Source organism: Anser brachyrhynchus (genome assembly GCF_964034855.1).
Source record: "Anser brachyrhynchus genome assembly, chromosome: 16".
Lineage (NCBI taxonomy): Eukaryota > Metazoa > Chordata > Aves > Anseriformes > Anatidae > Anser > Anser brachyrhynchus.
This window is the reverse complement of record NC_137734.1, coordinates 15929898-15956180: the sequence shown is the minus strand read 5'-3', so window position 1 is coordinate 15956180 and position 26283 is coordinate 15929898. Positions and strand designations below refer to the sequence as shown.

The 26283-nt window shown below is 55.7% G+C and overlaps 2 protein-coding genes and 1 long non-coding RNA gene across 14 annotated transcripts in view; 2 read left to right on the top strand and 1 right to left on the bottom strand.

Moving 5' to 3' along the window:
* The window catches only part of DLGAP4 (DLG associated protein 4), a 182238-nt gene extending 169768 nt beyond the window's left edge, over positions 1 to 12470 (top strand). For 8 of the 10 annotated variants that reach the window (XM_080558464.1, XM_080558467.1, XM_080558469.1 and 5 more), the window contains 6 exons: positions 3616 to 3977; positions 5347 to 5438; positions 5888 to 6297; positions 7977 to 8068; positions 9632 to 9784; positions 10633 to 12470. In XM_080558464.1, the coding sequence (XP_080414590.1) occupies positions 3616 to 3977; positions 5347 to 5438; positions 5888 to 6297; positions 7977 to 8068; positions 9632 to 9784; positions 10633 to 10848 (1325 nt within the window). In that variant the 3' untranslated portion in view covers positions 10849 to 12470. Of the gene's footprint in view, positions 1 to 3149; positions 3978 to 5346; positions 5439 to 5887; positions 6298 to 7976; positions 8069 to 9631; positions 9785 to 10632 lie in introns of all 10 variants that reach the window. The other 2 variants (XM_080558473.1, XM_080558472.1) reach the window with 1 other exon arrangement.
* Positions 12471 to 13076: 606 nt separating this feature from the next.
* On the top strand, positions 13077 to 15876 carry LOC308179015. 2 transcript variants are annotated; one of them, XR_013940104.1, is made up of 4 exons: positions 13077 to 13264; positions 13864 to 13971; positions 14422 to 14557; positions 15539 to 15876. It is a non-coding gene; the product is annotated as an uncharacterized lncRNA (long non-coding RNA). The 2 variants fall into 2 exon arrangements; XR_013940105.1 differs by lacking the exon at positions 13864 to 13971 and having other exon boundaries at positions 13080 to 13264.
* Positions 15877 to 16022: 146 nt separating this feature from the next.
* On the bottom strand, positions 16023 to 22340 carry TGIF2 (TGFB induced factor homeobox 2). Of its 2 annotated transcripts, none has more exons than XM_080558483.1 (3): positions 22250 to 22340; positions 20072 to 20310; positions 16023 to 17450 (listed from the first exon to the last, which is right to left on the bottom strand). In XM_080558483.1, exons 1-3 carry the CDS (start codon positions 22323 to 22325, stop codon positions 16866 to 16868), a joined length of 900 nt encoding a protein of 299 aa, XP_080414609.1. In that variant the 5' UTR covers positions 22326 to 22340; the 3' UTR covers positions 16023 to 16865. The 2 variants fall into 2 exon arrangements, with proteins under 2 accessions (XP_080414609.1, XP_080414610.1); XM_080558484.1 differs by lacking the exon at positions 22250 to 22340 and adding an exon at positions 21338 to 21389.
* Positions 22341 to 26283: the final 3943 nt, after the last annotated feature.

The following is a 26283-nucleotide window of genomic DNA, read 5'->3' as shown; positions in this document are numbered from 1 at the left end:
TAGTGTTGCTTGAGCATCTGCAGCAAGTCCTGCTGCTGCCCTAATGTATGAGTTTGCACCCTGCTGAGGAAGGGGGTGGCGTGTGACTGGTGAGTGGGAAGGGAATGCCGGTACCGCTGTAGTCATCAGTTAGCGGTGACCGTGCAGTGCAGGGGCACACTGTTTACATGACTGAAGGATTGGCTGGAAGATGCGTGTAGCTGTGTTTTGGCACGTAAATTTAACAAGTTGCAGCATTTGTATCTGACCTTCCAGGAAACGACTGTGGGTGGTTTTCAAAGTGCATAAGAAGTTCCCGTCCCGGCTGGATGCACAGCAGCTGTGGGCTCAGGCTGCCCTGAGCAGTTTATATGGCTTGTGCCAACACAAGGAATAGTACCAGGAACAGGTCAAGCTGAACTGTCCTGGTTATATTTCAGCTGCATGGCTCCCTGTTGCATGTCCCACAAGGCTGCAAGAGGGACTCGTGTCAGAAGGTGGTGTAGGGGCTGGGATGAGCAGTTAGGAGAGGTCCTGCTCTTGTGGCTATCAGGACACTGCTCAATTTGTTCTGGACTCCTGTGTATTAAGGGCAGGAGGGAACAGGTATTAGCTTTGTCTTTCTGAGTTCCTGTTTGGATTCACGCTGAAAGGCAGCCTGCTTGGCAGCCTCACAGGCTCTGTAGTGCTCCTGGAGCAGCAGGACCATTATGGGGCTTCTCAGCATCTTCAGGCGCATAAATACTTCTGGAAACATGTATCTCCTCCTCCTTCTCTGTAACCCCTTCCTTTTAGCTCCCTTTGGAATAGAACGTGTAGCTATTAATGTGGTGGGTATGGGGATATGCAACAAGTCAGCAATGCACAATGTGTAGCTGTGCAATTTCCCTGCAGAGGATATGGCTGTGCTACTGCGGGTGCTTGGGACTGGCTCTGACCCCATCAGAGACTGAGGCAGGCCCCGGGGCACCCTGCAAGTGCTTACAGCAGAAGTTGACTACACAGGGACCTTTCTGGGGAGAAAAAGGAGGAGTCAGGAGGCTCAGGTCAGCTGAAACATCACTTCCCACACCTGTACGCAATTCTAATCAGGGTCATTCGTTGCTTCTCATTTATTAGTGCTGAAACTACTCAAGAAGCAGAGAGCACCCTGTGATGGGCTGAGCCAGAATTGTTCATGGCTGTGTCCAATTGCCCTAAAAAATATCTGTCAAATGTGCTATTGTGAGCTCCCTGGGGCATGCAGGCAGTGCAGTTTGTTGGAAGGTGACGCTGGGAAGCAGCAGGACCTGCCCTCACAGTCCCCAGGTGGATGGAGGACTCCTGACCTGCTTCTGATCTGGTACTTGATTTATTAATGTGCCAGTGGCTACTTTGAGGGTAGAAATGATGAAATTGTTGTCAGTATTGTATAATGACAGCGATCTGCGAGGTATCTCTATCTGTGCATCCCTCACTATATCAGCAGATTTAGGGTCAAGGGTTATGGGGAGGTTATGTATGTTATGTATGTATAATTGGGCTTGTAATTTGGGGTGTAAAGCTTAACTGATATGGATTGGTGCAAGGAACCCAAGGGAAATGACAGCTCCTGCAGTCCTCAGGTCCGTACCAGGAGAACACGTAGTAATTGGATTGGGGTTTGTACAGCCCATCTGTATTGCTGCGGGACGTATGGACCGGTGCTGGCTCCTGTTGGTCAAGGGCTAGGAGGGAGGTGCGTGGAGTGGTGGGAGGCGTGGGAGGTCAGTTTGAAGGGCAGGGCCCCTGTGGCGGGGTTACCCTGCAACCTAAGCAGCTCTGGTCCTGCTGTTCCCTCCATGGTCTCGGCACACCACAGCCACACAGACCTAGCAGCCCCTCAGAGGGCTCCTGGGGGGTGAATCGATGGCTGGGATTGCCGTGCAAGGAGAAAGGATGGTGTGGGCCTTTGTCATTATTAAGAGGAAGATTGTTAGCTTATTTGACAAGCTGCTCAGCCCATGAAGGGGCTCGGAGGCAATGGCAGGAAGGGGAGCCCACGTAAGACCCTGCTGGGCTACTGCCATGCTCGCCTCAGGGGCCACCAGCCCATCACAGCTCCATCCGTGTGAGCTCAAGGAGTGTGGGGGCACACAACAGCAGGAGGGAACCCAAAGCAAGGTCTCCTGGGGATGGAGCTCTCCCAGGGCTGTCCCAGAGGAGCCACTAGCCTGGTGGCCAGGCACAGCACCCATCACCATGAGCTCTTCGGGTCTCGTGGGCTAAGGGAATTGCTGCCACAGGGTGCAATGCGTTCTGGGGGCACAGAGGAAAAGCGGTTTGGAATGATATAGGACTTGCTAGACCAAAGGTGGGATAAGGGCAGGGATTTAGGAGATCTGATCAAGAGTGGGGAAATAGAGGGGTAAAGGGATAAAAGAGGGTAGCTGCACGTGGCTAGTCATCTGCTCAGTGTGCTTGCCTGGCTGTGCCTTGCCCTGGCCAGCACAACCTGTGCTGTCTCCATATCGAAGTCTTTCCTACCCTGCCCTGGATGAGGGCCCTGCTCTGGGCTTGCAGCAGCTGGGGCTGCGGGGGTGCTGCTCACAGGGTCCTCGTGTCCCCGGGGCAGTGACCAGAGCAGTGCAGGTGTGTGTGTGCTCGCTGGGAAAGGCCAAGCCAGGTGAGCCAGGGAGTAGGTGACGAAACCTGGGAATAAGGGGGTGAGGCGGCCCTGGGGTGAGAGCACCCAGTCCTGTGTACGTGTGATGGCCTATACTGCGGCTGGGCTGTTACTTCAGCCTCAGGCTCATGTCCGGACATCGGGGACTGGGATCCAGAGGCCAGCTAGTGGGCAGATGAAGTGAGCCCAGCTGCTGGAGGGGCCACCTTGATGAAGCCATTGCTGCTGTCACTTGTTTGTTTAGTTGCTCTCGTCTGACGTGTGGCTGGCCATGTATGTGTGTATATATACATATGCAGTCGATGTGTTTTCTGTGTGTGTTCTTCCTGGGAACACATCTTCAGCCTCATTACTGGTTGGACCTGGGGATGTGGAGCAGCACTGCCTGGCCTGTCTCAGGCTGTTAGATCCAGCACGATGTATTTTGCTGTAAATGCATAGCAGATGGGTTTTTAAGGTACTTCACAAACGTTCATTCCTACCATCAACATCTAATAAACTTTATGGCTTCTTTCCATTTTTATAGGAAAAACCACCATCCTGATCCAGACTCTGAAAGTTGTCAACTGATGGGACAAAGAGCTGAGACACTTGGCTGTACTAGGACACTAAAACATAGGGCTTAGCCGAACAGAATTCCCCCACCGTGGAGGCTTATACTTGCTAAACCTTGTAGCATCCTTGGGAGGCTTCTCTGTACCTCTTCTCTGCTTCTAGCCTTTCACCCATCATGGAATTTCTTTTGACTTCTTTTGCAAGCTAGCTCTGGCTCTGCCTTTTGCTTCCCAGTATGCTTTGGTTTGGGTTACCCAGTGTGAGTTGCTGGCTGTAGGCTGTTTCTGCATTTCTGCCTCCAGCTTCTAGTTGGAGGCTCTTCTTGGATGTTGTGACTGACCTGCTTTTTCTTTCTCTTTTACTGTGTTTCTCCCTCTCTCTCTCTCTCTCCAATCTGTCTCTTGCATTCTCCGTTCTTCCCACCTCCGTCCCTGCAGGTTCATCATGCCTAGTGGCATATAAAAAGACTCCACCTCCTGTCCCACCTCGGACCACATCAAAGCCGTTCATCTCTGTCACTGTGCAGAGCAGCACTGAATCGGCGCAGGACACCTACCTGGACAGCCAGGACCACAAGAGTGAGGTGACCAGTCAGTCAGGGCTGAGCAATTCTTCAGACAGCTTGGACAGCACCAGGACACCCAGCGTGACACGGGGCAGTGTCGTGACTCCAGCAAGAGACACTCCAGAATTACCACAGAAAAATGCAACCTTGAAAAGTGACAAAGGGACTCTGACTAGCGAAGAGCCTAAAGTGGAAAACGTCCCCAAGAGAAAGCTGTCGTCTATAGGAATACAAGTACGGAATAGTTTGTTTTCCTTTGTGTCCTAAGGAATGTCCTTAGCCCATCCATTTAGCGTGTGCATTTTGTGTGACCAGGTGTGCATCTGAACTCACTTAGAATAGCAAGAGAATAGCTTGTCAGACTAACTTCCCATGCTCCCGGGGTGAAATACAGTAGAAGCTGTTCATAGCAGGCCAGAAAGGAATAAATTATTTTAGTACAAAATTAAAACATTTCATAAAGCAGTGGGACCCTGTTAACCCAGTGTCTCTCTAAAGAGGCCTTCCGCTGCTAGTACACCTGCACTGATCCTGTGCTCTGTACTTGTATTACATAGCGTCAGTCTGCTCCTTGTCCCTCATGGTTCTTGGGACAACTTTCTTCTGAGTGGTGGGCTCTTCTGCTTGCTGTCTGCGTGGTGTGGGCTGCTGCAGTGTGAGTTGGTCCCAGGGCTATAGGCAGACCAGGAGCACTTCCTTGGTGGCTGGCTGTGCCAGTGGGTTGCTACTGCTCCTGCTGGAAGCATTTAACTCTGTGGAAATTGATGGTAATGAGCTGTAGGTTATACAGTCAAATGAGATCCCATTGAGTAGCATAAACCCATGCTTTTATTCAGCAGAGGTTATCATCTGCAACTGCCAACCTTTTCTTGAGAACAGATTTCCCAGGTACATATGGCTGGTCCCTGCAAGCAGTGGTTCTGTCCCAAAGTGCTGGCTCCGTGCTGCAGGTTATAACCTGCAGGTGGGGCCTTGGGCACTCGGGCAAGTCCGAATGTGGGAGCTGGGCGAGGCTTCTTTGTGTGGCTAGCAGGGCAAAACGTGTTAAAGAGCAGTAAGCAAGACAAGTTGCATTGGAGATGCTGACTTCTCTCCTCTTCGTTTTCTGAGATGGTTCCTAGGCCACCTGCCCTGCAGCTGGATTTCCTTTCTAAAACCTTCTAAGCCTCTTATCCGGGGCTATGGAAGGTGTCAGTCCCTGGGAGAGAGGAAGCTGGGTTTTGCTGTCAGCCTTAATCAGATCGCTACCCTCTGAGGAAGCTCCCTGGTCTTGGCCAGTCTCTCACCCGCCACATGCAGATGCTCCCTTGGGCACACGCAGCCCTTCCCCAGCCACTGCCGTGCAAACAGCAGCAGGTGTTAGAGCCAAGTGCCCTCAGAGCAGACGCCTCGCAGCAGCCCTGGTGCTGGTACAGCCCTGGTGCTCGAGTGGAGGCAAACACGAGCAGCAGCCTCGCACCTCTCCTATAGCACAGTTGTAGTCCAGTTGACGTGTGGTGTCCGCATGCTGTGTGTGTGTGCAGCAGCCCTCCTGGTCTACTAACGTGAATTCCAGCAGCAAGTTCTTGTGTCTGTTTTTGTCTGTATTTTTTTGTTCAATAAGGTTGACTGCCTTCAGCCAGTGGCAAAAGAGGAGCCTCCTCCACCAGCCACCAAATTCCAGTCCATCGGGGTACAGGTAGAGGACGAGTGGCGGTAAGTGAAAGACGTAGGCTTTTGCAATTCTTACTCTTTTCTTTTAAATTGCGCTTCCCTCTAGTTTTGCTTAGACCTTCCCCTTCTCCCGTTCTTTGTTCTAATGCGAGTGGGGTAGAATGGGGGCCCGTGGAGAGCTCTTCCTCTGCAGCACACACCACTGAAAACAGCACTTGTTCTGTAAACAGCCAAATCAATGGGAGTTTGAAATAAAAAGTCCAAGATGTAATTATAGATGTGCATCAGTCCTCTCATCTGAATGGCCTATTGCAGTAAGCAGGCAACCTTATAATTCTGTCTGTCTGAATGTGTGGTGTGTGTTTGTGTGTGAGGAGGGGCAGGGGAAAGCTCAGCTGCAGCCTTAATAAACAAATGCATTTCATTGTTGGCGTGTGCAGCCAGCCCAGTTGTGTTCTGCTATTTAATGCGTTTGGTTCTGATCTCTCTAGAAACAGCCACTCTCGCAGTATGTCCTCCAAACAGGACACAGACTCTGACACGCAGGAACCTAATAACTCTAGCTGTAAATCATCTGAGAGAGGTGTTGCTGAGTGCCCCCAACACAACAACGCTGTTAGTGTTGATACCAGTACCAGGCAACCAGCCAAGCCCTCACAGATGAAGAGAAACCTCTCCTATGGAGATAACAGTGACCCAGCCCTGGAACCTTCCTCTCTCCCTCCTCCTGACCCTTGGCTTGAGACATCCTCCACCTCGCCATCAGAACCCATACAGCCAGGAGCCTGCCGGCGGGATGGGTACTGGTTTCTGAAGCTGCTTCAGGCAGAAACAGAACGTTTAGAAGGCTGGTGCCGCCAGATGGACCAGGAGACCAAAGAGAACAATCTCTCTGAAGAAGGTAGGTGCTGCCAGCCTCTGGATGCTAAACTGGAGCAGCCTAGCAGCTCTTCCTTTGAGAAAGAATTAAAGCCAAGTATTGGTTTAGCTTTCTGTGGTTAGATGGCTGATTACCCACAGCGTAATGGCGAAACCTGGAGGTGAGGGTGGGACAAGAAGCAGTCTGTCCTTGGAAAGGATAGGAAAGGATAAGGCAACTTTCTCTAGCAGATTGGGTGAGAAATAATACTAAGATGCAGCAGAGAAGACTTCAGAAGCTGCCATCATCCACTGACAAGTCAAAACAGCTGAAAGCTTGACTAAATTGCTTTTAGGGAGGCTGTGAGATCTTTGTCCCTGCCTAACGCATTGTAGTTGAGTGGACAGGTGAAAGTTTACTTGGTGGTGGGGCAGAAGGAACTGTGACTGCTGAGCCTGCCTGATTGGGCTTGTCTTAACAGCAAAGAGGAGGTTTCTTCATACAGGAACACTTTAATGAATTCACACTAAATACACCAAAAGTACATGTACAGGAAACATAAGGCCACTTGACTTTATTGGGTTCAGCCCAGTTGGGCTTGTTTCATTATTTTAAAATGAGTTGGCAAAAATTGTACTGTTTACAATTAAAATCATGCCTAGATGCATACAGAGTGACAAAAGCGGGTAACTAGGCTACAGGGGGCATGATCTTTGGGGCCTGTAAATATCTGAGAAAGTTGAAAAGATGATGAGATTTGGTTATAGCTCACTGTCACTGCTGGGGGGGGGGGGGGGAGGGCAACTAATCTCTAATCCTATTGCGCAGCGATGCTGCACTGGCTGCCAAGCTGGACAGGCAGCGCCAGGGTTCTGGTTGCCTCAAGGGGGTGGGGTGTATCAGGTCACCCTGTCAAGAAAAGACAGGGAGACTGACCTTAAGACCAATCTCCTAGCTGATTCTGTAACAGAGAACATAGTGTCTATAAAGAAAGCCCAGCTTATGGCTCTCTGGCCAAGCACAGATCTATAAACATTCAGAACCAATTCAGTAGATGCTGCAGCAGGCCAGGGAGGAGAAAAAACATTTCATCCCTTTTCATGATGTATTTGCACACGCTGTGGGCCTCTCAACCCTGCCTTTGGAATGGAAAAGCCCGTATTCAGTGTTCTTCCATTACTGAGCAGAAGAATGTTGCTATACTCAAAGGTTTCTTGGAGACTCACTAAGAGCAGCATAAAGTCCTGGATTTTAAAAACATCCTGATTAAAAACCCTTGCCAGTCAGTATTCAAATTCCTTCTCGTAAATGGAGATCAGAGACAGTTTTCCTGCCCCTTGCCATCTTTGCCTTGTACACGACCAGAAGAGCAGGTAATGATTTGTGAAGCAGGTGCCAGCAGATCTACTCACTGAGGTGGTGCTTGTGGCTTGTTTGATGGGCTGAAGCCTGCTGAAGGAACTTCCCATAAGCTCTGATGCAACAATCTCGGTCTGTTGGCCTGCTTTTGGCCTGCTCTAGAAGGAGCAATAATAGATTGCAAAGCCAGTCACAGACTGCAGTTTCAGTGCAGCTTCTTTATCTGAGAACAGTTAGTTCCTTGGGGATCTCTGAAACTCCTAATGACTCAAGAGTGTTTCTTGCTCCAGATACACTTGATTTTGTTGCTCTGTTTGATGGTCTGTTCAATTGAGGTCCTTTTTTTCCCCCCACTACTGCAGTCTTAGGAAAAGTCCTGAGTGCAGTGGGCAGTGCACAGCTACTAATGTCACAGAAGTTCCAGCAATTCCACGGCCTCTGTGAACAAAACTTGGTGAGTCTGGTTCTTTTTCCTGTTTGTTTGGGAGGGTGATACATCTGTTTCAACAGCACAATAGGAGCGCTATCAGGTATTAATTAACAGGCTGCTGTCAGTGGAACAGGGTTGCAGGGTAAAGCCAAAGCAGCTGTATAGCCTACAACCTGACCACCATGCCACAATGGATGAATGCTGTTTTTAAATAGCAGATGAGCAGTGGGAGGCTGATTGGGCAGTTCTTAGGCTGTGTTCTGTTCAGGGATGAGTGTTTGCAGTTTCCTTTTGGTGCTCATGCTATCACAGGAATTTTCTTGAGCTGCTCATCAGGGTACACCAAATACATTGAGTCGCTCTGTAGCTCTGGTATGTCAGCTAGCCGTTTTGCTGCATGTCCTGGAAACCAACTCTCCTTTGTTACTTCCAAAGGACTTTTTGAGGTGAACCACAGATTTTGCCAAATGGGGGCAGTGTTTGAAAAGGCCACTGTTCCTCTCCAAATATGCTTGCTTTGCATGTAGTTTATGTGGATGGTTACTGTCCCAATATGATTGTCCCTGCTTGGTCACAAAGCACTGTTTGAATTGGATCTCTTTGTAATGCAAAGGCTTGCCCTTGCTGAGATCTCAGTGGAGATAACTTAGGGATGAGTGAGAATCTGAGTTTTGGGTTTTTGTTTTTCTCTTTTTTTCCCCTCCTCAAGCTTTATCATGGCATAGATTTTGCAAAATTCTTGAGGTCCATTCTCCCTTATTTGAGAAGGAGGGGGGATGAAGCGCTGGGCATCTCCTTGCTAATCTCTGGCTGAACATGGCTGAGAGATTAGCAGCAACACCACCAGCAGCCAGGCTTTCAGCAATGTTCTGTGCTGAAGCTTTTCTTTAATGCTTTGTGCTGTGTTGCTCAGATTTGATCCTGTGCTTCCCTGAGACAATGCAGGCTTATGATGGCAGTTCATATGCCTGAGAATTGGGGAAATTCTGTTTATAATGGGGAAAAACTTACTTTAGCTACTTAGTTTTTCAACCTAGCCTGAGAAATACTGATACTCTCTCAGGGGCATGTAGCAAAGTGATCTGAAACAATTTTGAATTTTGCTTGTGAGAAGACCAGCATGCAGTTTCTCCAGGTGTCAGAGCTGTGTTTTGCATTGTGCTGTATCAATTTCCATTGTTACGCCCCTTGAAGTTATGATCTGAGTACAAAACTGTGTTCTAGCTCAATCATATGCTGGGGAGCTTCAGCTGGATGTTACTGCTGTGGGGCTAGACTAACGACGGATGCTCTGGGGAGAAGAGTGCTATTGCTTTTCACTACAGTGCCTTTTCAGGATTACATTTCAGGCTCCTATAGGAAAAATGTCATCAGGATTTCTGCTTCCTGTTTGCTACAGAAATATTTTTGACTGTAAATGATGGTCATATGCCTCTACCCACTTCGGGCTGGTGTTTCCTGTGTGTTCCTGAAGTTTCAGTCATTGGGCAGCTGTAAGGTTTAAAAGGGGTAAATATGTACCCTGTGCAGACTGCTGTACTTGTCAGGAAGGTGTATTCTAACATGCTTTTATGCTTTCCCTGGTAGAATCCTAATGCCAATCCCAGACCCACAGCCCAGGACCTAGCTGGGTTTTGGGATCTCCTGCAGTTGTCCATTGAAGACATCAGCATGAAATTTGATGAGCTCTACCACCTGAAAGCTAATAGCTGGCAATTGGCAGAGACACCGGAGAGAAAGGTGAGTGTGGGGCAGTTTGGAGTGGCCAGAGCACCTTGCAGACAGTTTAGGTACCTGACATCAACTCCTGTCTGTAATCAGAAAATCTGTAGGACCTTTACCACCTTCTAGTTATGCAGTGTAATCTCTCCATAAAATAGAGCTGCCTCTGATAATGCTTTTAGCACTTGTACTATAAGATTGCATCTATCAGCCATCTTCCCCATGCATGCAGTCACAGCCTTGCAATGCATTGAGAACATTCCTCTTGAGTAATAGTGGAAACAATTTTGTACAAGAGGAAGAATATTACGATGGGGGGAGAGAAGTGGTGCTTTTAAAGCAGTGATGCAGAGGAGGCCTCTAGTGTTAAAAGCACTGCATAAGTAGTTTGCAACTATTCCTGGTATTTGGGTGGTATAAAAAGCATCTACTGGAGCCTTTTGAAAATTCAGGATGGGCTGTGTCCCAGGGCCAGGCTGCTTTACCAGATATGAGGGGAGGAAAGAGTGCTATGGCTGCGAGCAGGACAGCATATTAAAATTTTGCAGTTCCAGGTGAAGTTCAGTCTTCATGCTGTCTGTTGTACCCTGACCCACAGCTGGGCTACAGACATAGCCAGAAAACTCCAGTCTGGGCCACAGAATACCTCTCTGTACTATGAAGTACAAAATGTTCCAGTTCTAGAAGTTGGGAAAGCTGAATTTATGAGTGTCTTGCTTGGGAAGTGCTCCTGCTTCTTTCACCTGACACTCCACAATCTCATTACTTGGTCCCTCAGGACATGAGTCCCCACCATAGCAGAGAGCAAGCTTCTGTATGTGCATTTTTATTTTATGTTTGGGTTTTTCCTTACTGTCTCCCTAAAGGAAGAGAAGAAACCACCCCCTCCAGTGCCAAAGAAGCCAGCCAAGTCCAAATCCCAACTGAACCGGGACAGAGCCTCTGATTCAGACAAGCAGCGCCAGGAAGCTCGCAAGCGTCTCATGGCAGCCAAGCGGGCTGCCTCTGTCCGGCAGAACTCGGCCACGGAGAGCGCAGACAGCATCGAGATCTATGTCCCTGAGGCACAGACCCGCCTTTGAGCAAAGGGGCAGAGGAAGGAACCGCGTGGTTTTTATAAGTCATTAAAAAGGAAAAAAAAAAGGTTCTCTCTAAACTAGTGTGATTTATTCAGTCTAGAGACAATGAGCCATCCTTGAAAAGGGCTCCTGAGTTGGCTTTTTTCTCTCAGCTTTAAGTAATGAAGATTTTAAAAAAAGAAAAAAAGGAAAAAAAAAAAAAAGAAAAACATACCCCTCGTTTTCTCACTGGCTGTGGTGTTGCTGAACGGACTGAACAGACTCCTGGAAATTCCAGCCCCTCAACTTGGAACTTCAATATTTTTACTTGTTCTATCTAATGAGAATTATTAGCTTGTTTACAAGAAGAGGACAACAAAAAACATGAAGCCTTGAGCACTTGCCATGCTATGTTCTTCCTCCTCCTTAGTTCTGTTCGTTCATCCTTTATTTTTCCCCCTTCTGCTCCCTTTCTCCTACCCTCTGCATGGCTTTGTTTACTGTGTTAGAAATAACCTCTCTTCCACAGAGCTCCTGAAGAGAACACCTATTCAGCGTGTACTACTGTTGCACTCTGTTAGCAAGCAGCCTTTCTTGGGTTTTGTTTTCCTTTTGATGGGGATATTGGGGTGGGGGGAGAAGGGGTGGGAAGGGACAGGGCCATGGGTTTGTATTCCTGTTTTAATGAAGTGAAAGGATGACAGGACCTGTGGAATGTAATGCAGAGTTGCTGAAATGCAGTACAGAAGCAAATGTGCAATAAGCTGGCAAAGAGGGGCAGGGATGGTGGTTGGCTGGCTGATCCCGAGAGCAGTACCCTACCCCAGGCGCAGGAGGGGAACGGAAGGACCACAGAGCAACTACAGACATGATCCCCACATGCTTCACTTTGGTATTTTTTTTTTCCTCTTCCCTGCCCTTCACAAAATTATTTTCCCTGAATTGCTTGTTGAGAAAGAAGCTGCTACACTACGGGACCTGTTTCAAAGTGGGCTGGGGCAGGGGAGGGCTGGGTTGAGTGTGCTGGTATTTCAGAGTGGGAGGACTGGGTTTTGTACAAAGAGGAAGGCAGGGGTAGCTGAGAGTAGGCTGCCTGCCTGTACGTATGTGTACATATGCACATATACAGTTAGTAGTACCTGTACATTTAATTCATACACACGTATACATGCCCACACACAGTGCAGACGGTGTAGTAAAAGCACCTTGGTGAGAATGGGCATATGTATAGCATATATTTTTACATGTACTATATCTAGATGTGTGTAAAAGTGTGTGTAAAAATATATACCCTGTGTGTAATCAGATGACTATTTTTTCCTTATCTTCCTGCTCTTTGGGTAGAGGAAGGGTTGCTAAATATTTTTTAGCCCATTTTTCCCCTTTGTAGGCCTCCTTTTCAGTCTGACTTCTTGAAGCCAGGACTGCCACCACCCAGTTCTTTGCCACCCCCTCAAAATAAGCATCTGGTCCCATCCTGGGCGATCTCGCTGGGGATTTTTTGTTGTTGTTGTTCACTCGTTGGGATGAGCTGGGAGATAGCGTGCTACTTTCACGGGGGTGGGGGTGGAATCCCAAAGAAGTTTCAGCGAGGGTGTTGGTGATCCAGAAGGCAAAAAATAAATAAAAGTGAAATCTTGAACGATGCCCGAGTGAACGTGGTCTGTTGTGCTGTCCTGTGCGGTGCTCCCGCTGCCATCACGCATCGAGTGGGATCCCACCGCGACGCGACCCACGTTTAACGTCGGGCTCGGGGGATGGTCGCACTGACTGGGTGTGGGGGTTTTTTGGGGGGGGGCGGCACGGGTCGAGGGGTGCGCGTGCGTGAAACGCGCCCGTGCCCGCAGCCCTTCCTCCGCGGGTGGCTGCGGGGCTCTGAGGAGCCGGGCCCCGGCCCGGAGCCCCGTGACGTCTAACAAAATGGCCGCTCCCGCCATAAAATGGCGGCCAAAACAAAATGGCTGCCCCCAGTGCCCGGCGGGGACGGGCCTTACGAATCCGGGGTACTTCCGGGGAAAGCGGAGGGGGCGGGGCGCGCCCGTCTGGCTAGCCAATCGCTACGGAGCGTGTCCTGAGGTGGGGGAGGGACTTCCGGAGCAAAGAGCCAGAGAGGGAAGGGCGCGGCTTGTGCCGGGGGCGGGGCTTGTGCCGGGGGCGGGGTTTATGATGGGGCGGTGCCTCTGGAGGGGGGTGGAGCCTCTGGATGGGGGCGGGGCTTCTGGAGGGGGCGGGGCACGCGGCGCTCCGCCCCTGGGCGGGGGGCGGGCCGGGCGCTGTGGCCCCGCGCCGAGCGGCAGCCGCCCCCCGCCCCCCGCCGGCCCGCCCGGGGCAGCCGCAGCCCCCCGGTGCCGGGCCTGTGCCGGGCCGGTGCCGCCTCCCCACAGCGCGAGCAGCGGGGGGCGGCGCGGGGGCGGGTCCCGGCATCGCTCCCGGCGAGGAGGTAAGGGGGGCGCGGCGGGGCGGGGCGCCGGCCGCTCGCGGCGCCCACGGGAGCCCCGCGGCCCGTTTCGGCCCGTGGCTGCCCAGCGTCCGGAGGGCCCCGCGCCGTGCCCTGCGCTGGGGGGGCCGCGCCCGCCTGGCCGCCTCGCCCGCGCCGGGTCCGGTCCGAGCGGCGCCGGTGCCGGGGCGGGCAGGGAGGGAGGCGCTGCGGTGACCGCTCGGCCGGGAGCAGGCCGCGGGGGGAGGCAGCGGTGGGGCAGGGCTGCGCCCCCGCGGCCAGGCCGCGCTCCGGGGGAGGTCGGGGCTCTGCTGCCCGGCTCGGGGGGGGGGGGCAGCGATGTCTGCGCCCCCTGCCCGCTCCTCGTGCCTGCCCGGCGCCCCTTCGCAGGAAAGGTGGCGGGAGCCCAAACCCTGCGGGGAAGCGGCAGCCCCTTCCCTACAGGGGCAAGGGCAGGTCCCCGAGGCTCTGGCCAAAGCCTGGCTGAGCTGCGGGGGGATGCCCGCGGCCCAGCATCGGGCTCAGGGTGCCGGAGGTGCTCGCTGGGGACGCGGGAGGGACAGGCGAAGGCAGGCGGGGAGAGCACCATCTGTTTTAATCAGCCAGGATCCCCGTTGCTGCACGGTCTGCCCCAGGTTGGGCTCTCAGCTCTGGCTGCATCCCGGCCTGCGGCCATCACCAAAAGCAGAACTCAGGAGCAGCCAGCACAGGTACAGGGGCCCTTTGTTGCTGTTCTCTTCCCCAGAGTAGCCTGGGGGCTTCCCTGGAGCTGCAGGAGTGAGGCTAGGCTGGGGGCCAGCTGTCTCCATCCTTCCACAGCCCCTGCCCAGGGCATGGGGGCATGAGGTAAGGCAGCAGGAACCACCAGGACCACGGTGCAGGGGGTGCACGTTAGAAGTCACCAGCAAATGAAGTATCAGTGTGCATGCTCCCAGTGTCTGCCCCAAGCTGTCCGAGCCCCTGGGGCAGCGCAGGAGCAGGCGCAGTAGCTCAGAGCCCAGCCCCAGCCCTACTGCGGTGTCCTGCCATGGTGCCTGTGCGGGGGGGTACCAGAGGGACCGTGCCCAGCCGCCCATGGGGGCTTCAAAACTTCATGCGCAGTCAAGACACACTGTTCAGTGGTTTTTGTTTGGTTTTGTTTTTGTTTTTTTCCCCTTCAGTGAATAGTTAACAGCAATGCTGTCTCACTTTTCCAATGCTGGCAAGGAGGCAGAGGGTGCTTCCCTTCTCCCGTGCATCAGGATCAAGTGCTGTGGGACCAAGCATGCAGTGGCTGCCAGACCCAATGACAGCGGGGTAGGTGCAGGCCAGTGCCAGGCACTGGCCCCTTTTTTTCCTAACCCAGCAATGCTCTTTAGACCTCTTAAGCTGCTTTGGCTGGGTGTCAGGAGCTGGGGGCTGGCCCTGCAGCGCGTCAGCATGTTGGGTAATGAGGTGAGGGAAGAGCAAGTGAGCCACCCAAGAATGACATAATCCAGCCTGGCTCAGATCTCGTATTTTAAAAAAAGAACAAAACCAAAAAACCTTTTATTTGACAACAGAAGAACAAAGAAAAATATATTTACAGTAGTTTTTTGCTCCAAAGTTTCATTCAAAAAATCACCCCCCGGTCCATCCCCAGGGCAGTGACACCAATTCATCCCACGGGGATAGCTGTAGTGCTCCTGCCCCCAGTGCAGCAGCACTACTCATCCCCGCTTTGGTTTGACTGAGGCAAAAATAAGGGGAGGTGAATGAAAAGCCTCTCCCTCCCCTGTGAGGGAGAGGGCACTGTAGGGAAGGGCTACCTAGAAATAAGGGAGGCAGTCCTAAAATAAAGGACGTTCTCCAGAAAGGAGGCAGAGGGCAAAGGCTGGACATAAATTGGAGCAGGGGGAGCTGAGAAAGGCAATGCTCGTAACCGCACGGTGAGCATCAGCTCCAGCAGCACTGTGCTGGTGCCCCTGCCCAGCTGGGAACCACCAGCGTTGGAGCCATCCCTGCGCTGCATGGGAGCACTTGGCAAAGTGAGGCACCACTGGTAAACCTTCCCCAGCCCCTGAAGCACTTGCTAACACCCCCTCCTCTCCTCTGAACAAGAAAAGGGGAAAAAACAGACCCCAAAATCACTGCCTTCTTCTGGCACTGCTGGCTCCAGCTGCTGCAGAGCACCAGATCCTGTGGACGTTATCATCTCTATTCATGCAACTTAACAATCAGGCTAATAACCTAGGATTAGTGTTTCTCAGGATAGATTACATATGTGTGTACGTATCACTATTTAACTTAAATTTACAGTGAAACAATAGTCCCAGGACCTCTGCAGTGCCCAGGCTCCTGCTCCCCGCAGATGCCGGCTGTCACTAGAGGTCACCAGCACCACAGCACCGGCCCTACCACGCTCTCCCGAGCGCAAGGGAGGGGAGCAGGGAGCAACGGGACTCCAAACCCCACCACCCCCCCGGGCTCTCATGCGGCTCATCGAGCGTGGCTGATGAGACAACTCCGCATTCCGGGGGCTGCAGGCCGCAGGCTGCGGGTGCTGCACTTGCAGAGGGACACAGAGGCAGCCCATGCCCGCAACATGCTGCTTTCCAGATATTTTTTTTAAAAATAAAAACGTTGGATACAAAAAATTTCACAGTCTCGACTTTGCGTCCACCCCCAGCAGCAGCCTGCGGTCGGCGTTTCTCAGGCTCTGCAACGCACTCTCTGTTCCAGGAGACAACGTGCACATCTTCAGCAGGAACGTGAGAGAAATACAGGGAAGTCGCGGAAATGTTTGTAGAAGAAATAAAAAAACAAAACAAAACATCGAATAAATCACAATTAGAGGGAAAATGTTTCAACAAAAAACTGCTAAACAGCACCATGGAGATTTCTACTGGCAGCATCTGTAACACCCTAAGGCAGAAGAGGAGACTCCCATGTTTTCTGTGCAAGAAAATGCCACAGACTTCAGGTTTCCAGTTCATCTGTCCTTTGCGCCTCCCCAGGCAAGGCACGGCTCCTGGCCAGCACAAGGTACCAGAAAGGCCCTCCATAAAAATAGGAGAAAGGTAGAAAAAAAGGAAATCAGAGAGATTTGGGAGAAAAAGTTTTTCATCTGTGGTCCTTAAAACAGACACGATTAAAAAAAAAAAAGGCAAGGGAAAGAATTCTCTCTCCCCCTGAAGAAGTGGTGTTGGCTGGACCCTTGTTTACAGGAAAGAGAAAAAGAAGTCAGCAGGTTTTCTGAGGGAGCTCTGTGGCCTCGCAGTGACTGCCGGTCGTGGCAAGGAGAGGTCGCTCAGCTGCAGAGCTCTTTCCGCACTGGCCAGGCTGCAGCAGCCATGTCCTCCTGCCTGCCCAGGGTCCTGTCCCTACCAGGAGTGCGGACAGCGAGGGCTCTGAAGGATGGTGAGCATTTCCCCAGCACAGGATGGGACAGCCCTTCCTCTCCTCTCCCCCGTGGCCAGCGGAGGTACCGGAGCCCCTTGGGACGCACGAGTCCGCTTCTGAGATGAGCTGTTTGGGGGTGCAGGCAGACATGGGATCCTGCGGGCCAGAGGGACCCTGTGGGTGGCACGAGGCTGGAGGCTGGGCACCCCCGAGGAAGGGCACCCCGTGGGACCAGGCCTGGGGGCTATTTGGCAACAGAGGCCCCTGGGGGCTCAGGCTGGGGCGAGAGGGGCAGCTGCCCGCCCTGGCGCTGCGACTCCAGCTCAGCCGCCTTCTGCAGCGCCACCTCCACCAGCAGCTGGAAGCTGCTGAAGTCATCGCCGAAGAGCTCAGGGGGCGTGGGGGGCGGCGTGTTGAACAGTCCGCTGGTGGGGCTGGCGGCCTCAGCCCGTGCCAGCAGGGCCATGGTGCTGCCGGCAGTGCCCAGCGGCGCCTTGGGGTGAGGGTCTGGCTCCGCTTGCTGCAGGCCCGGCTGCTTCTCCCGCTCAGGGCTGCGGGCACCCGCCACCGTCAGGTTGCTGCCCAGCGCCTGGGCGGGGTGGCACAGTACCTGTGGGCACACAGACATTGGCAGCACCTTGGTGGCCCCCGCCGCTGTCATGGGAGGAACCACCAGCACCCCAGAGCCAGCAGCAGCCCCCCGCGGCAGGGCCACGTCACCAGCCTTGCCGCCTCGGCGAGAGATGGTGAACTGGTTGGGGTCCTTCCCGTCCTTGCGCAGCATGTCGGGGAGCAGCCGCCGCCGGGCGTTGATGAACCAGTTGCAGATCTGGGAGGAGAGAGGGGTGCAGTGCTGTCAGCAAGCAGCTCCCGCGCCCCCCACAGCTCCCCCCAACCTTGCACCTCCTTCTCCCGTGGCTCAGAGAGGCAGAGCTGCCCCAGCAGGGGCTGCCCGGGCTGCACATGGAAACCTCAGCGCCGGCTGCTTCCTGCCCAGCACCGCCCGCCTGGGCAGCCCCTTCCTCCCAGCACCTTCATTGCGGTTGCCCACGGGCAGAGCTGCCCCGCAGCACGCAGGCAAAGCAGGGCGCAGCTCTCACACCCTCCCTCGACATCTCCGATACCAAAGTGCCCACTCGCGGAGCTCCCCATCCCCTGCCGCGTAGCAGGGATTACGGCGATTCGCTGACATGTTTCCATGCCTCCTGCTAACCAGCAAAGCTAGCTTTAAAGGCATTTCCAAACATCTGTATGCGAAAGAGGCAGACCTCTGCAGCTACACCTCTGGAACCCTTCAGAAACGCAACAACCATATATTGTTTAGTGTTTTTATACAAAAAGCTAGGTTAAAAAAACTGCCTTCTTCCTAGAAAACAACTAGAAGAGAATAAAACAGGAAAAAAAATCTTTCCTAAATCAATGTCTCTGTAAAATATTTCCCCTGAGTAGAAAGAACTTACCACAACTTCAATCACAGCAAGATCTCAGTTGTCCTTTTTTTGTCTTTCAGACAATATTTGGCATTTAACACCCTCAAATATGTGAGACTCACCCCCTTTTTCCTTGCGAACACACTCCCTTGCAACCCTTTGCCAAGAGCCCCTGACGTGCTCCAGCGATCCCACGGCCATCAGCAGCTGTAAATCACCAACCAGAGGGCTGCACTCTGGCACCAACAAAAAGCCCAACCAGCTCTGCAGTGCCGAGGAGCCCCCGCAAAATCCCAGTGGCTCCCCCAGCCACACTCTTGCTCCTTCCAGCATTCAGCTCCACGCAGAGAGCGCGGCAGACGGGCATGCTCAACCGCCTGGCCAGGACGCGGGCTGCCGCATGGCATTCGCTTGCTGGCGGAGCTAGACAAGCCTCGGCAGTTCCCCTTCCAAGCCAGTAGGCTTATTTTTAATGTTTTATGTTTTTAGCCACCATTGCCATGAGAGCAGCATCCTCTGCACTCTTGGGGAAGAAAAGCCTGGCCCCGCTGCGCGCCCCTCTCCCTCTGAGGAAGGGGGCAGGGAGGCCTGTAGCCGCGGAGCTGGCCCGGGAGCCTCACCGGGAGCCGGCACAGCTTCCTGACCCCGGCTTTCTGCACGGGGCACGAGGCTGCCCGGTCGCCCTGGAGACCTGGGGCCACCGCACTGCCGCTGCCTCGCCACTGGCAGCCAGGCAGGGGCACGCATAAACAAACAACTGCAGGGCGCAGGGCCCTGCTCAGCCACTGCGCTCAAGAGGCGCCCGGGGGAGTCGGATCGGCCCTGCTGGTTCAAGCACCCCTCCTGAGGCTGTCCCCCAAGGCCTCTCCGGCCTTGCCTTGCCGTGGGGTGTCCCACACCACCACCCCGACAGGCTGCTTGTTCTCATCAGGCAGAGGACAGCTGAGCAGTGCCCCGTGTGTCACCTCGGAGCAAGGGAAAAATCCCAGTGACAGCCCCCAGCTGGCCTGCGCAACACCCCCGGGCTGGGGCCCCCCCTTCAGGTAAGGGGCGACCACTTCTGCGGGCACCTCTGCCGGGTATGGAGCTCCCACAGCAGAAGAAACCTCACTCACACCTCCTGCCAAGGGCCAGCACCTTCCCACAGCTCCCCACCACAGCATGAGGATTCCCCACTCCATCCCGGGGGTGGCTGCATGGCGCCGGCCAGTCCCACTGTCCCCGGTTGCGGCTGTGGCCCCCACGGAGCCAACGCTCGGGCAGCACCCGGGCTGGGTACAGCCGTCAGGCCCAGTACCACCAGTACCACCCTGGGCCCATCACCGCTCCACAGCCGATCCGACTGACAGCGCCCCAGCACCACCAGCCTGCCCTGCAGCAGCAGCCCAGCTGCTGGCCGGACACAAATCTGTTGCTCAGCCAGCATTTCAATAGATAAGTAAAACATTAAAAAGAAAGTTTGCTGTGCCGGTCAGGGAGAGGGAAACCAGACAGACTGTCACAGCCCACACACCAGTGTCTGGGCCGGCTGGCCACAACTGCGCCGAGAGCAGGGCAAGGAGACAGAGGTGCAGAGGAAGCCCCACGGAGACGAGCTCGGCTGGGCTGGACTCCCCTTTACATTGCCACTGTGACTGGGGCAAGCAGGCGAGCCAGCACCCGGTGCCACCCGTGGTCCACCCGAGGCCAGAGCCCAGCCCTGCATGGCGCGCTCTCTCCTGGGACATTTGTCCCCTGCCCAGCTCTGACCTGGAAGGTGGCCTGGCCCCTTTGCTGGGGTGTGCCCAGGGAAAAACGCCTGCTCCACTGCTCCCTGGGGCACAGACCTCTCCCAGTTAGAGGCTGCCTACACGCAGTACTTTTGCCTCCCTGCCATTCCCTCTCTGCCTCCTTCCTGCCCAATGCTTCAAGCGTGCCAAGTCCTCTGGGGTCTTCAGAGGGGTTGCCCCAGCCCGTCCCTTCCCCAGCACTGTGGCAGAGGGCCCAGCAGCAGCCCCAGCGCACGGGGGCCGGGTCATACCTGCAGCACGGAGAGGCTGGTCTGCCCCGAGAGGCTGAGCTTCTCCTGCTCGGAGGGGTAGGCATTGAAGCGGTGCTCATACAGCCAGTCCCGGAGGATCTTTACAGACTCCTTGGGCAGGTTGCCCCTTCTTTTCCTCTTGTTCAACTGAGATGGTTCCAGAGATGTGGTACCGTCGTCCTCCCCGGGGTCGCTATCCGACATGGTGGAGCTGCCTGCAGATCTCTCCTGGTTAAAGCCTGGCAAGGTGGAAACCAAAGAGCACACATCACGTGGCGTCCCAGCCAGGGGCGCAGGGACGACGGGGGCGCGCAGCCCCCTCGCCGCCCGAGCCTGGGGGCACCTCACCCCCTCCTAGCCCGGCGGCGAGAGGAATGATCCGGGCGCGTGAGGCCCCCCGGGGGTGGGGGCCCGCCCCACGGCACCTCAGCCGTCCCGCACGGAGCCCCCGGAGGTCTGCGGGGACTTCACAGGCGTGAGCGCAGGGGGCGCGAGCAGGGTCCCGCAGGAGCCGCCCCCGCGGCGGGCGGCGGAGCGAGCGCTCGGGAGCCGGGCGGGAGGGGGCAGAGGCGGGGGGGCGCCGCCGGCCGCGCTCCGCTCATTGTTCCGCGGGGCGGGCGCCCGCTGCCCTGCGCGGGGACGGCGGCGGGGCGCGGGGCGGCTCCGGGCGGCCGCTGTCAGCCGCGGGGCCGCGCCGGGAGGGGCCGCGCCGGGAGGGGCCGGGCAGCCCCGGGGCACCCCCCGCCGCCCCCCGCCGCAACAGGTAGCGGGGCGCTCGGCCCCGCCGCGCACACAAAAGCCGGCGGCCGGGCGGCGGGAGCCCGCCCCGCACCGGGGAGCTCGGGAAAAGGGAAAGAAACCCGAAACCGCGGCGAGAGCGAAAAGAGGCCGGGGAGCAAACGCTGCCCCCCGCCCGCGAAGCGATCGAAAAGCAACAAAAACCGCCCCCGGCCCCGAAGCAACTCTCCCAAACTAAGCGCCCAGCGACAACAAAGGGGAAAACAGCGCCGAGCGCGAACAAAACCCACCCAAGCACACCGACCCGGGACTTGCAAAAACTTTTCACGCCGCCTCGGGGGGGGCGGCTCCCGGCCCGGCCGCACAAAGACAGCGGGGGCCGCACCGCGCCGGGCGGCCGAGCCCCGCCGCGCTCCGCCGCACCCCGGCGGCCCGGCCCGGCCCGACCCGGCCCGGCCCGGCCCGAGCCGCCGCGCCGGCAGCCCGCCGGGACTCCATGTTGTGCGCCCGCTCCGGCTGCGCTCTTACCCCCGGGCCGCCGCCGCCGCCGCCTGGGGCCTTGCATGGGCCGCGCCGGGGTCGCGCCGCCGCCGCCGCCGCCGCCGCGCCGGGGCCGGGGTGCGGGCGGGGCCCTCCCGCAGCGGCGGGGCCGGCGGCGAGCGGCCGAGGCGCACCGAAAAGTTTGCGGGCCGCGGCGGTGACAGATGCCGAGACAGAGTTCCCTTTGTTCCCAAGGAGGCAGGAACTTGGGCCGGGCCCCCCGCCCCCGGCCCGCCCGCCCGCCCCCGGCTGTCACCGCCGCGGCCCACGGGGCAGCCGCCGGGCCCCCGCCCCCGCCGCGCCGGGCCCCGGCCCGCGGCGGCCGCGCCTTTGTGCGGCCGGTGCCTGGCGGCGCCCCGGGACCCCCCCCCCGGGCCCCCGCTGCCGGCTGGGGCACGCCGAGCACGGGGCGGCCGCGGGCGGGGAAGGGGCACGGCGGGCACGGGCTGCAGGGCCCGGCCGGACGCGTGCCCGGGGACGGGGGCTGCCGAGCGTGGCAGCCCCGGGGACCCCGGCCACCCCCGGGCACCGCCTGGGCTGCGTTTGGGGGCTTTTTAACTTACGGCAGGGGAAATCAGAAACTCGGCAAATCACTGCTCCCGTGCTAGTGGAAACCGTTTCAAAGCAAGGGTGGCGATTGGGAAAGCACCTGGGGACGTTTGCTCAGAGGACAGCACACCTTCTCCTTCCCTGACCTGCCCGCTGCCACAGGCCCTGTGCCTGTACCAGCACCGGTGTGATGGCATCACCCATAGCTGCGGGGCAGCATCACCCCTGGGAGTGGGGCCAGCCAACGCAGCGAGGTCTTTGGAGGCCCTACCGTGCTGCCACCACTCTCCCTGCAACCACAGTGACCCGGCACACCCTTTGGAGTTTTGGAGACCAAGTTGCTCTGCTTACCCTCAGGCACACTGCCAGTCCTGGATGAGGCTTCCCGTAGGATGTCCCCGTTGCGTGCTCTGTGCCCTTCTGCCATGCACAAAGGTCACTCCTTGCTCTCGGCTGGCCAGAGCCCACACCACAGCTGGCCAGGTCACGCACGCGAGCAGTGCCAAGCCCGGCAGGGGACGTGCCTGTCGTGGTGGCACGTTTTGTTAGGGTGAGCCATGGGAGGGAACCACAGGGAGAGCTGCTCCGAGCAGCAGTGCCACATCCTGTGTGTCAGGCACTGATGGGTATTGAGAAGGGCTGCCAATAAACTTCTGTCACAATAGGCTTTTTTTAATACTGATACAAGCCTGAAGCAGGAGAAAAAGTTCAGCTTGGCAGCACCGTGAGAGCCCCGGAGGCCAGGCTGGAGACCTCTCCTTCCCCAGCCCCGTGCCCAGGAGGGGACAGGTCTGCTTCAGAGGAGCAGCGCATTTTCAGGCAGCCCTGATTCAAACCCCTTCACTTGGCTTTCAATAGGAGCAGGAGCCAGGCTCTTAGCCCTGAATTGTCCATCCCAAATGTGTGAACTGAGCTGATTATGGTGATTAGGGGGCCTGGGCGTGGGAGAGGGGCTTGAGTCTGACAGGGAAAGGAGCTGGAGAGAGCTGCCATATACAGAGGCTGTTTGTCACGGGCAGCACCTGCATCGCTCTGGTTTGCAACAAGAGATGGGCCCGAGCGGCCGCGTTTCCATGTGGTGGCTGCTGGCAGCAAAGCTGCAGATCTGCACAGAGCAGGTTTCATGCTGCAGGAGAGGATTAAATAACAAAAAAGGAGAACTGCTTAAAGCCTTTGTTTAGTTACAGCTAAATCTGCAACGTCCCGAGTGAAACCGTACCCTGAATTGCTATTGCTCAACTAACGGAAGCGCCGTGTGGGACGGTGAACCAAAGGTGAGGCACGGAGCCTGTGCTGGGTGCGGAGCCCCCCTGCTGCCCCTGCCCGCAGCACCCCGCAGCCGCCGGCGTGGCCCCAGCGAGCCCCTGGCCCTGCCCCGGCTCCTGCCCAGCTGGGCCCCGAGCCCCCCGAGCCCCCCGTGCTCCCCGGGCCGCAGGAAGGCCCAGCGGGCTGCAAGGGCCAGGGAAGGTGGCAGCAGCCCCCGGCTGAGGGCTGCTCCGGACTGAGTTTCCTGGCCCAGCTGGGACACCTCCCGCAGAAAGCCCGGCCAGCGCCATTGACATGATAATGCTGTTAAACTTCCGCAGTTCGGAAAAGAGTCAGGCAGCCAAGGCCTGAAGGGGGCTGCTGGAAACCTCGGGCAGCCTTCGGCAGGGCTGCAAGGCTGCAAGCTCTGCCCAAGCAGAACTCCTTCTTTGCCCACCCTCTGCTGTTTGATCTGTATTCATTTATTTATTTTTTTATTTATTTTTGCTAGGAAAGGGCTTCCATTCCAGCTGGGGTGCCAGTTGTCCCACGTTCAGGGGGCCACTGGCTGGGTTTGCCCCACTGGGACATCTCATGTGCTGGCGTTTTGCTGTTAGCAGCCTGCCGTCTCTGCACAGGCACTTGCCAAGGCTGCCGGGGTCATGCTAGTATTAATTACAAGGGAAATGAAAGTGTTCCCAGGGCTGGCCTGGCTGGCTTTATCACTTCCCTGCTCAAGGGCTGGTGTGCTCCTTTCGCCTGGCTCCAGCAGAGCTTTAAGGGTAAATTTTAAAATATTCAGTGCCTATGTGGAGCAGAGACTGGTGGCTGCCTCAGGGCTCCTGTACATGCCTGGGGACCAGCGCTGTGAGAGCAGCGCCCAGCCTAACAAACACCCTGGCCTCCCACCTTCAGGTGCCCTGCTCTGGCCTCCTTTGGTCTCCCACTCTCCCCTCCTTCTGCCCACTCTCAAATAACCCTGAGCTGGGCTTCCCCACAGCATTTTTTTTAATTTATTTTTTTTTTCAATTTCTGGCCCATGCCATGGCTCTCTGCTGCCACTGTGCACCGGGGCTGCGGCTGATGGGCTCCAGGCAAGCCCTTGCTGGAGCTGTGCCTCCACCAGAGAAGCTGAGGGTGGACAGACACTGGTGTGGGGCCAGCGGCAGCGCTGGGCTGGGGTGCTCTGGAGGTGTCAGGACAGAGCGCGGTGCTGGGGAACAACAATCAGCTCAGGGTCTGGAAGAAGCCTCCCTGGGGCTGCACCAGCAGCTCTCATTCAGGCTAGAAGTGGGAAGAATTCCCACGGGGACAGCTGAGAGAGCAGAGCTGCCACCCAGAGCACCCAGCAGTGCTGCTGGGCCTGCAGCCAAGGCTGGAGAAATGGGCTGACAAGAACCTTGTGAAGCTCAGTGAGGAAGAATGACCCCAGGCACCAGCACGTGCTGGGGGCACAAAGCTGGAAAGCAGCAAGGCAGAAAAAGACCTGGCTTTGAACAACCCGGTCTGGTGGAGGTGTCCCTGCCCATGGCAGGGGGTTGGAACTGGGTGGGCTTTAAGGTTCCTTCCAACCCAAACCGTTCTGTGACTCTGTGAGCTGAGCTGACCAGGAGCCAGCAGTGTGCCCTTGCTGCAAAGAAGGTCAACAGTGTCCTGGGCTGCATTAGGCCAGGAATAGCCAGCAGGTCGAGGTGCTCTTGTCCCTCTGCGCAGCACTGGTGAGGCCATGTGTAGGGTGCTGGGTCCAGTTCTGGGCTCCCCAGTGCAAGAGACATGGAGCTACCAGCTCTAGGTGGCCCTGCTTGAGCAGGGGTTTGGACCAGATGATCCCCAGGGGACTCTTCTCACCACAACCATCCTGTGATTCTGTGATTAAGAGGGTGGCTTGGTGGCAGCAGGCACTGACCACCGAGGAGAAGCCAGGAAAGGAAGTATTTCAGGGTGCTGTGCTGACTTGAAGCTTCTTGGAGCTCCGAACGCAGGAAAGGCAGCAAACAGGCGTGGGGGGGGGGAGTTGCCAGATTGCTCTGGGTGTAGGCAGAGAATCAACTCCGCTAAGCAGAAACAGGCTGCAGCCGCTGGTGAGCCTCATGAGCCAAAATCCAGGCAAAGCTGCTGGCATCAGGAATCAGTGGACGTGATGACTGCACCTCGGAAAATGATCAAAGTCCTTCAGTGTCAAGGGAGGAGGCAGGAGACTGGGTAACCCAGCAAGGAGAGGGGAAAGAAGCTGCTACAGGTTGACCCCCAGAAATGTATTCTTAAGTGTCCTTGCCCCAAGCAAACACTTCTGAAATTAAATGTCTAGTTTTGTTTTTTGGGGGTGTTTAATACATTTGAAAAAACTGTTTATATTTTTTTATGTTTATTTTTAAAGAGAACATCCCCTAGCAGTAAAGCCCGGGAACCTTTCACAAGAGAATAGTTTGGAGGTTTGCTGATGTTTCGTTCTCCCTCTGTGGATGAAGTGGCTTTGACCAAAGTGGATGAAAAACATTTGGGGCATGCACAGCTGACAGCACAGAAGGCAAACAGCCCCAGCTGCTTGTGTTGGTGACAAAGCACAGAAAGGGCTCCGAGCATTGCTGATAGAAACCCATCCACAAGCTCAGGAGGCAGCACAGGAGATGCAAAGGGGAAAGGGTTGAAGGATCCAGTACCCAGAAGCTACTTCTGCACCACTCTGTAACCAGCACAGCCCCATTACATGTGTGCCCTTAGTTCCTTTTTCACCTAGTTTAAATCAATCTGCTTTAGTAAATTAAGTTCCTTGATGTCAAACCTCCCTGGTGCTCTCCTCTGAGTGCTCCCAGCTTGGCTGGATCTTTTTTATACTCAAGGTGTGGGGGACACAGGAACTGAGACAATGGCCAAACAGCACTCCCTCTTGGAATCCTTTCTTCTCCTAGTAATTCCTAGTATGTGATTGTTTTTTTTGTTTTGTTTTGTTTTTTTCTTCAACAGCTGTTGAGCTCTTCCCTTTCCTTGGGGCTGCCCCTCGCCTCCTGCTGCTCAGTGTGACACACCTGGAGCTGGGACATTCCGGCTGTGAAGCTGGGGCTGATCTTCTGCACTTTACATCAATCCACCCCCAACAGCACCTGCCTTTTGGTGCCGCCGTGCAGTCTCGTAAGGCCCTC